Source organism: Vigna angularis, chromosome 10, assembly GCF_016808095.1.
Source record: "Vigna angularis cultivar LongXiaoDou No.4 chromosome 10, ASM1680809v1, whole genome shotgun sequence".
Classification (NCBI taxonomy): domain Eukaryota; kingdom Viridiplantae; phylum Streptophyta; class Magnoliopsida; order Fabales; family Fabaceae; genus Vigna; species Vigna angularis.
The window spans coordinates 8,054,694-8,064,894 of record NC_068979.1 but is presented as its reverse complement, the minus strand read 5'-3'; the positions used below and the strand labels follow the sequence as shown (position 1 = coordinate 8,064,894).

The following is a 10,201-nucleotide window of genomic DNA, read 5'->3' as shown; positions in this document are numbered from 1 at the left end:
ATACAATGAAATGTAATCTAAGAAGATGGTTGTCGATCAAATTGATTACGGAAGTTAATAACTTCTTCCTCTACGAGTTGTACAAAAATTGTCATGAACTTGAACTACCTTGGTTCAAACACCTATAGGTGGTTTTCTCCAATTGAGGTGAGGTGCATAACCCATGCTGTCAACTTTGACCTTTGTTGACTATTTTAATCATAACTTTTTCCACAGACCTCCAAATGATGTGATTCTTTTTTTATTAGAAAGTAGACTCAAATATCTTTCCAATGACTACTAATTTATAATTTTTGGACACCTGAGTAGGTGCATTTAATTCCTTAAAGTTAACATTTTATATATTTCTACCACCTCTGACTTTTGCTGGTTGTTTTGCTCATAACTTTCTCCACGGAACTCCAAATGAGTTGATTCTTGTTTTGTTGGAAAGCTCTTTGAGTCTATATTCCAACAAAACAAGAATCAAGTCATTTGGAGTTTAGTGGAGAAAGTTAAGAACAAAACAAATAGCAAAGTTCAGAAAAATAGAGTTAGGGAGCAGTGTTCATCTAGTTGGGGAGTACAGTTGAAGTTTCTGTACAAATTACCCTTTTTCCTCGGGTAATCGATTACAAGACCCCTGTAATCGATTACCAGAGGAAAAAGGATAATTTGTACAGAAACTTCAACTGTACTCCCCAGTTAGATGAACACTGCTCTTCATTCTCTATTTTTGTTGAATTTTTCCTTTTTTGAGACGGGTGAGTGAGTTCAATGTTATTGGGTGTGCTCCCTGCACCAATAATGAGGTTAGGTCATTTATTTATTCAAAATAAAAATGTCCATTTAGGTGGTTTTCTCCAATTGAGGTGAGGTGCATAACCCATGCTGTCAACTTTGACCTTTGCTGACTATTTTAATCATAACTTTTTTCACAGACCTCCAAATGATTTGATTCTTTTTTTATTAGAAAGTGGACTAAAAACTCTTTACAATGAATACTAATTTATAATTTTTGGACATCTGAGTAGGTGCAGTTAATTCCTTAAAGTTAACGTTTTATATATTTCTACCACCTCTGACCTTTGCTGGTTGTGTTTGCTCATAACTTTCTCCACCGAACTCCAAATGAGTTGATTCTTGTTTTGTTGGAAAGCTCTTTGAGTCTAGATTCCAACAAAACAAGTATCAAGTCATTTGGCCAAAAATGCTTATGGAGCTCATCTAACTTACATGAAAGCACCTAAATGACATTTTTTCTCAACAATTCAATGACCTAACATGTTCCTACACCATACACACTAGACACATGCACCTGTAATCGTTTACAGAGAAGCTGTAATCGATTACCAGGTTAAAATTGCAGTTTTGTACTGAAAGTTGATCTACGCTACCCAAATGTGACAATTGCGCTCCCCATGATTGTTTTTTGTTTGTTGTGAGTGTTTGTTTAAGATATTGTCAATGGAGGACCCTTGTTGGTCATGGTTGATGGTTTTCACAACTTGTAGTGTGAAGTTTGGTAAGTCTTCTGTGTAGGGAAGACCCATCCTGGGTGGTCTTAGCAACGCAGGTTAGGTACTGCACCATACACACTAGAGACATGCACTTGTAATCGCTTACAGAAAAGCTGTAATCGATTACCAGGTTAAATTTGCAGTTTTGTACTGAAAGTTGATCTGTGCTACCCAGGTGTGACAACCGCGCTCCCCATGATTCTTTTTTTGTTTGTTATAAGTGTTTTTAAGATTTTATGAATGAAGGACCCTTGTTGGTCATGATTGATGGTTTCTACAACTTCTAATGTGAAGTTTGGTAATGAATCAATGTTGTGTACGAAAAAGCCCAAAATTTGGTGATACCAACCTCGATGGTGTGTGCGAAAAAACCCAAACCTTGGGAGAAATACCGCCAACCATAATGGGAGACAAAAGCCAAACACTTACACAACCACGAAAATGTCGCCAACGACAATGTATGCCAAAATCAACAAAATTCCAAAACGAGGGATATATACCGCCAACGAGCCCACAGTCACACCATCAAAAAATGGATAAAGAGAGAGACAAAATCCTCGACAGTGACCAAATGACCCAAGAAACGAAGTAAGAAAAGTCAAACTCAAACTCAAAGGGGAGAGAGAAACAACATTTCAATGGTGGACAGAGAGTGAAGAAAAGCGAGGAACGAAGAGAACCGAAACGGTGGAGAGAGATGGATGCTTCAATGGTGGAGAGAGATGGAAGCTTCAATGGTGGAGAGAGAGTTGAGAAAACCAAACTGCAAAAAGAGTGAATCTGAAAAAATAAACTGCCAAAAGGAGTTTCTATCCAAATTCATTCCAAAATTGCCCTTCTGAACAAATTCCACCTTTTTAAAAAAACCTTTTAAAACCAACCAATGAAACAACGTCACGTGGTGTTGTAAAAAAGTTGGCAAAATATAGTTGTTAAAGAAACGTTTTCCATAAGTAAAGTCGAGAGGTTATGACTTAATTTTCGTTAATTTTATTTAATTTAATTATAATTTTCGTAATTTTGTTTAAATATATTTTTAAATTAAAATCATTTATATTTTTTATAAAAGTGTTATATTAATTTTTTTATTAAAATTCACATTTTTATTAAATATTTATAAAGTTATTTTTATAAAAATTTTAAATATATTACTATAATATAATTATTAGATTTTAAATCAATTTTAATCTTATTTTTTCATGTAAAAAAAATAAAACAAATCTAATAATTATATTTTAATAACATAACTGAATTTGGTTTAAAAATCATTTCAAAAATTAAGAAAAAATAAATGGACCATATTTAAAAATAAAAAACAATGAAAAAAATCCAAAAAATCATATTCTAACCCATACACAATGTTAACTATTTAAATAGTATTAGAAAAAAAACAAAATTAATAAAAATTGAGACTTAATTAAATAAAAGAAACTAAAATCATATTAAAAAATTCAACGAAAACCATAACCAAATTAGTATTTAAATTTATTAAAAAAATAAATATAAATTTTCAATTAAAAAATTATAAACAAGTAAAATAGAAAATGTAGGTTAAAAAAATTAAATTAATAAAAGTAACTAATTTTTAAAAGTATCAAATAAAATATAAACGACTTTTTAGTAAAAATATTAATCCAATTTAAAAATAGAACCAATAACAAAGTATTACCAAATAAAATATAAATACTTTTAATAAAAAATTTAATCTAAATTTAAAAATACAACTTACTGTAAAATATACTAAATAAAGTATAAATAATTTTTAATAAAGCTTTAATCCAAAATTTAAAAATAAAAATCAATTAAATAAATGGATAAAAGGAGAATAAAATTGAACTTGACGAAAGTTTCGTATAATTTTTCTTAACGAATAAGTTAAGATTTGTATTATTAAATGTAAAATAAGAAAAGTAAAATGTACAAAAAAAAATGTGTATTCTCTTCATGTATAAATCTATAAATTTTAATCTATATGCACATCGCAAAATATTATCAAATAAAATATAAATAATTTGTAGTAAAAATTTTAAAAATAAAAATCAGTTAAATAAAAAATCTGAAATTAATGAGAATTTTATATAATTATCTTTAGTAAATAAGTTAAAAATTGTATTATTAAAGGTAAAATAGAAAAAGGTGTATATGTATAGATGAGATTAAATAATTTCTCTATATTTTTAAAACTCAATAAAATAACTTTTTTCAAAAAAGAATACGACAAGACAGGTGTCATATGAGCAGCGGTATTTATAATTTATAATTAATACTGAAAAATAAGGAAAATTAAGGTCATCGTGTTAATTATATATTTAAAATCATAAATTTAAAAAACAAAAAAGCTGAAGGGTAACATGGTAAATTGAATTACTTTCCCTCTCAAAAACCCTAATCCTTCTCATATATAAAATCGTAACAAAGGCAGCCTCCACCTTTCACTTTGCAGCAGTTCAGCTCTAGACGCCGAAGGGTTCATCTAATCTCCGAATCTCTACGCCGCGTTGCAACAAACATGGTTCGTACATCGATTGATCAATCATATAAACCCTATATTTTAGGACTCAGCGGTGTTTAGGGGTTGTTATGGTAGCTGTTCTGATAGGGTTTTTGTTGTTATTTTACAGTCGAGGAGAAAGGTTAGAGAGCCAAAAGAAGAAAATGTGACTCTAGGTCCAGCTGTTAGAGACGGTGAACACGTCTTTGGCGTCGCTCGCATCTTTGCTTCCTTCAATGACACATTCATTGTAAGTATTTGCGTTTCTTTTTATTTTTGGGATTTCAATTTTCAATTGTTTTAGTTTGATATTTTATTTTTATGGTTGCAGCATGTTACTGACTTGTCTGGGAGGGAAACACTTGTTCGCATAACTGGTATGATTGCTTTTATTCAAATTATAGGAGTGAATTGATTGTATGCTATTATTCCATTTTACTGTTACCAATTTATTGTATTGTGTAACTTCTATACTTTTTCCTTTTATTTTTATCAATTTTTAGCATGTTATAATATTCATAATGATAATGAAATTGCCCATATCCAATTTCAGTGGATGTTAAGTTAAGAGTGTTGATACATATGCTTTTTGTTTTTTAATCCCCGATCAATTTTCTTGTTAGAGTGTTAATGCACGTACTTTCATGATCCTTATCTGACACTTAAGTATTCCCATGTCTTACGATGGAGGGAGCTTTGAGATTTGACCTGCAGTTTTTACAACTCTGTCTGACTTTATCTTGGAAGAGTTTCGAGTGTTTTATTTACAGTACTTGTTGAAATTTATTTCTTTATAACCAAGCTAACATGCTTTGCCATTAGAAAATTTTGGTCAAGTCTTTTCTTTTTTAGTAGATATGGGAAAACGACTGTTCTTTACGTATTTTATGACTTAGCTTTATAATGTGCTTTACTTATAAGTTACGTATTTTTGCTTTTCAATTTCAGGTGGGATGAAGGTTAAAGCTGATAGAGATGAATCATCTCCCTATGCTGCTATGCTTGCAGCACAGGATGTTGCTGCCAGATGCAAGGTCAGTGGTATTCACATTAGTATAATCACTTTTTCTCTTCTGACCATGTTAACTTTTGTGATCGTCATGCCGCTCTTATGAATTTGTAGAATTCCTATTTGATCTCCCTGTTTGCTAAGCCAATATCACTGGTCAATTGTTTTGGCTAGCTTTTCTTTCTTTCACTGTTTTTATTCTGTTCATGCTTTGTGAATCTATAGTGAGTATGATTCTATTTTTTGTTTCTTTGAAGCTGCCAAACTTACTAATGTATTGTTTCAAATTATTTTTATCAGGAACTGGGCATAACTGCTCTTCATATCAGGCTCCGTGCCACTGGTGGAAACAAGACAAAGACACCTGGTCCGGGCGCTCAATCCGCTCTCAGAGCCCTTGCTCGTTCTGGAATGAAAATTGGTCGCATAGGTATTTGCTTTTTAAGAGAAAACCTCTAGTTCAATTTGATTGCCTCGTACTCAAATGTCTGGTTGTCCTTTTTCATTCGTTGTTTAAGTCAAATAGTAGCTAGCTGGTTTTTTTAATTTAGTTCTGTATTCATTTTTTTCCGGTTTTCTTTTCTGATTGATTTCATTTGTATGGCATTTGTATTGTATGATTGATGTTAATTATTGCTTTTTTTTTCCAGAGGATGTGACTCCCATTCCTTCCGACAGCACACGTAGAAAGAGTGGAAGGAGGGGTAGAAGGCTTTAAGCTTCTGCTATATGTCTGGAGTCGCTCTGCTTTTATTTCCATGTCAAGTAGAATTGTGCCATTTCGAAATTTTGGTTGGGTTTCATATCAAACTTTTATTGTATTTCTTCAGCTTTCTCGAACATAATTGAAGTTTACATGCTGACATTAATGTTAAAGGCTTTTGAAAGTTCTGAATGTTACTTCGTGTCTTAGAAAGCTACTAATTAACTACATGATGAAACATTCTTATTTTATTATTTCATTATTGTTTTTTTATTATTTCGTTCTCCCTTTTTATCTAGTCTTTGCGTGCAAGAATGGTTAGAAATAAGATTATTATTCATTAATTGAATCATGCTTTTTGGCATTGTCGAATTCTCAATTTTGGGAATGAAAATTGTCCGCTTAGGTAGGGTTGTGTAAATTGATGAATTAATTGTTGAGCTTTAAAATGTTTGAATTATATAAATTATCCAAATCATTAATGAAATAGTTGAGTATTTCAATCAATTCTTTTTGAGAGAAGTTTGGTTTATAAGTTTAAATTAGACTTAACTAAATTTTAAGTTCTTCCTAAATGTATTTAAATTTTAATTTAATTGAGTTTTTATTAAGTTCTTTTTATGTCATTTTATTATGTCATTTTTTAATTGTGACATCTCATTTTGTTGACATCTCCAACGTCCTCCTCCCAACAATACCACATCCATCTTCTGCAAAACTTGATTTTTTTCTCAATATTTGAAGTTGTAACCTAGTAATAATCTGCCATTTTCTTTCAGTTAAGTCCAAAATGTTCCTCCATCTATATCTGAATATAATCTCTAAGATTGGACGATCAATAGCATGAAAAGTATTTTCATTTTGATTAAATCTTCTGTGCATTTGTCTCAGCAGCTGGTGGCTATTGAATTCTGCATTTAACAATTTTTCAATGTTTTTTTCGTTGAAAATACAAATGGTCTAATAGTTCTAATAACCATTAACTACAGAAATGACAACTTGCTCAAAATTTGGATAAGTGGCCATTGATGTTAACTAGGAAAGGAAGAGAACTGATGAAAAGTATAATAGAAAAAATTAATAAAACTAGAAGAAAAAGGCCACTGCAAATAATTGAAAATATTGTACCAAATTAAAAGGCCGATACAATAAATAATTGAAAATTAAATTATTTTGGTATATCTATTGCTGCATGTTTCCCTTTCAAATAATCTATTCCTGCATTGATATATTATTGTTTTGTCTTCTCAATTGCAAAAATGTTTCTTGTATTGCTTTGCCTCTTATGCATCTTTATTGAAAAAAATTAGATACATTAGCAATAGTAACTTGATTTTCAACTTTAGCTTGTTTTCTATCCTAATTGAAATTTTTTTGTTATTTAATAATAGTTTCAATATTGTTGTGAACTTCTCTTATGGGAATACGTGGAATAAAGAAAAACATTTGTCATTCGATCATAATGCTCTTGGAGTTGCTAATTTACCAAAAGCACCCTCTTCATTTTATGAAGGGATATAATATAAGATCCCTCGTTTTCAATTCCATAAAGATCTTTCAGCCAACACTGTTTGAATTTTGAATCAGTACCATAAACAAATAAATTTCTAAGCTAATAAATGTAAAAAATATATAAAAATTAAGTATTTTTATACTCCTGGGATATTAATATCGCTTGCAAATTTCTAACTAAGTTACAAACCGCGCATGAACAAGAAAAAGAAAAACCGTAAACAATAAAATTTCATTAAAAATTTAGAATTCAAGAATGGGAATAATTAAAAAAAAAAAGAAAAAGACAGAAACTGTCTTTAGAAGAAGTCCTTGATTTTGTTATCCAACACCAGAGAACAGAGCACATTATATGCCTCTTGGGTAGGATGGAAACTATCCCAAAAAATGTAGTTTTCGGTATTTGAACATATGTGTGGCGTCAAACTGTTGCAAAGTATGCCTGCTTCAAAATTTCCCGTGCCACAGCATCCTTTGTTTGCTACTTCAAAACCTAAACCATTGTAAAACCATAAACAATGAATCAATGAAATGGAAATGTAAATACAAAACAAACTAAAAGTTTTTGAAATTATATGATGGTAATATAATAGTGTCTTATTACCATATTTAGCAGGATTTTGAATCATTTTGAGTAAAGGGTTGTAAATATCAAGGTAGACAAGTCTAGCTTCTGAAATTTTTTTACTCAGTGCATCTATTTGTGATGAGAGTTTTGTGTTGAAGAGCATTGTTGCTTGGTTCTCAGAATCTGAACAATTTCTCAGTAAGCCTCCTTTAATTGTTCTCTGCGAGGGCACGCACCCTAGAGCTGGTAAACCAATCACTCCAATCCTTCTTGCTCCAAGTCCATAAAGTTCCTGAGTTCAGTTCATTTTAAAATATCAATATTCAAACGCAGAAGATATACGTATGAATATGAACTGAGATGTCAGATAATATAGAAAAGTCTACACCAAGTTGTTCATTTGGGCATGTGGTTCACACATGAATGTGGGGGCACATATAAGTATAAACACATTCATACACACATGTTTGATATACACTCACTTTTTCCTTTGACCCAATTGTTTGTTTAGCAAACTTTTGACAAAAAGATACAAACTTGCCAACTATAGACAGAGACTAATGCCTAATAATGACAGTGTCATTTGTCAACCATATTGTTCTAATCTTTTTGAGCATTTGCTTATATGTCTGAAAATCATGTGAGGAACTTGATTTTAAGTTTAACTCATTTTTATAAAACTGATTTATAAGGTAAAATTTGTATTCATTTATATACTTACAAACAACAAATTGTACCAGCATACACAGAACATCATTTAGCATGCCATAATCAGACAGTGAGCATATGCAAAGAAATATGCTAGCTTTCTTTACTTCCAATTCTTTGGTTTTTTCAGTAAAACATATACCTGCAAGAAGTTTGTGGCTTGTGAAGTCATTAAGTCTGTGTATGCAGGAATGTCATAATGTGCTCGCCTAATTGGAGAGAAAGAGTAAGTATTGGCAATGTCATTGCTTCCTGTGCACAATATGTATATGCCTTTTGATACTATTGTTGATGTTCTATTTTCTCCAACAATTTCCTCTATCTTGCTCTTGTATTCCCTAAACTTGTTCAATTGATCTGTCAGTGATAGCACAGACTTGTGTGACACATGGCGAAGAAAGTGATGTTAGTATGTTAAGGAAAATGATTAATGGAGATGTATGAGTATATATATATAATAAGGTTTTAGAGACAGTTATTTACTGCTGATTTAGAAGTTAGAGGATCATATCCAGAACCACCAGATGCAAAGCTTACACCTGTGAGGAGATCTTGAGGTTGCAGTTTTGGATCAAGATAAGGTGGCAAAATCTTTTTCACTCCAAATTTTGCAGCTAGAAGAGGGTCAAAAGAAATATGTTAAAAATGAATATATAAGTGTTCGTTGTTATGCATAGTGCAAGAGCAAGGATTTTCATACCAATGATGTCTGATGGGATTATACCATTGCTGAACCTCCCACTTGGTTGATTCCCTCCACCAAAATCTTTACCATATGGTTGGAAATTGCATCTGAAAATGGTGTTGATGAAGTTGTTGTTACCTGTGTCTACTATAGAGTCTCCAAACACAATAACTGCTGGCACAATTTCATTGTTTGGAAGACTCAACACAACACTGGTATGCTGAGTAACAATGGCAAAAGACCAAAGAATGATTAAAGGAAGATGAGAAAGAAGGTTTTGGAAGAGAAACTTCATGTTTCTATGATTGGCAAGTGCCTTGTTTTTCATTAAATAACCTAATGATCTTTGTTAATGGATATTTCTGGTTTTGGTTCAAGCTACTTATAATACACATTTTTGTGTGTTTGAACAACTTTTTGTTGTTGTCAATCTCCATTTATTTCTTTGCTGTGATACCAAGTCTCGGTCAAAATTACTATTGACATTGATATTGATTGTTAGAACTTAGAAGGTAGTCGACTTAATGTGAAACAAGATCCAATAATCAATTAGGTTTGCACACCACAAAAATAAAACTATGAAACTTATTAATCAATTCATATCCTTCCATTATTTATATATTTGGACTAAATTGAGTTATAATAAAAGTGCCATAAATAATTAACATTTTTCATTTTTTTTTCTCTTCTTTCATGTGGGTGTCGTGTGAGCTTTCCCACCATGCAATCTTCTTGAACCCAACAAATGTGAACTTTGCATGAGTACTTATTTTGATTTCATACTAATTATGGAACAAGTAGAATGTTCACCGTCAGATGATTGAAGTACTCACAGATGGAACACTTTCGGCTGACTCAATAAGATATTATTTTTAGAGTAATAATACAGTGATATATATTTATATTTATTTGATAAATGTTATAGAAATAAAATAATTATAAAAAAATAAATTTTTAATATCTAAAAAAATAAAAAAATAATATCAAATTAAGGTAAAAAATTTGTGTGTCAAAATAACATTTATT

At 31.0% G+C, this 10,201-nt stretch overlaps 2 protein-coding genes across 2 annotated transcripts; one reads left to right on the top strand and one right to left on the bottom strand.

Annotated features, from left to right (window-relative positions):
- Window positions 1-3,882: 3,882 nt before the first annotated feature.
- Window positions 3,883-5,899, top strand: LOC108321260 (40S ribosomal protein S14). Its single transcript, XM_017552957.2, has 6 exons — window positions 3,883-4,011; window positions 4,121-4,240; window positions 4,322-4,367; window positions 4,939-5,024; window positions 5,300-5,429; window positions 5,650-5,899. Exons 1-6 carry the CDS (start codon window positions 4,009-4,011, stop codon window positions 5,715-5,717), a joined length of 453 nt encoding a protein of 150 aa, XP_017408446.1. The 5' UTR covers window positions 3,883-4,008; the 3' UTR covers window positions 5,718-5,899.
- Window positions 5,900-7,409: 1,510 nt separating this feature from the next.
- LOC108321275 (GDSL esterase/lipase EXL3) lies at window positions 7,410-9,506 on the bottom strand. Its single transcript, XM_017552974.2, has 5 exons — window positions 9,191-9,506; window positions 8,974-9,104; window positions 8,633-8,866; window positions 7,819-8,074; window positions 7,410-7,707 (listed from the first exon to the last, which is right to left on the bottom strand). Exons 1-5 carry the CDS (start codon window positions 9,501-9,503, stop codon window positions 7,514-7,516), a joined length of 1,128 nt encoding a protein of 375 aa, XP_017408463.2. The 5' UTR covers window positions 9,504-9,506; the 3' UTR covers window positions 7,410-7,513.
- Between the last annotated feature and the right edge of the window lie 695 nt (window positions 9,507-10,201).

What these genes read in the sequence shown, in the direction of transcription:
- LOC108321260 (XM_017552957.2), top strand. An exon ending in CCTTCAATGACACATTCATT is followed by an intron (nt 4,241 to 4,321) that starts GTAAGTATTTGC and finishes TTATGGTTGCAG; the next exon opens with CATGTTACTGACTTGTCTGG. An exon ending in ATGTTGCTGCCAGATGCAAG is followed by an intron (nt 5,025 to 5,299) that starts GTCAGTGGTATT and finishes TATTTTTATCAG; the next exon opens with GAACTGGGCATAACTGCTCT.
- LOC108321275 (XM_017552974.2), bottom strand. Translation starts at nt 9,503, where the DNA reads ATGAAAAACAAGGCACTTGCCAATCATAGAAACATGAAGTTTCTCTTC. An exon ending in AATCCCATCAGACATCATTG is followed by an intron (nt 9,105 to 9,190) that starts GTATGAAAATCC and finishes ACCCTCTTCTAG; the next exon opens with CTGCAAAATTTGGAGTGAAA. An exon ending in AAGCCACAAACTTCTTGCAG is followed by an intron (nt 8,075 to 8,632) that starts GTATATGTTTTA and finishes AACTGAACTCAG; the next exon opens with GAACTTTATGGACTTGGAGC.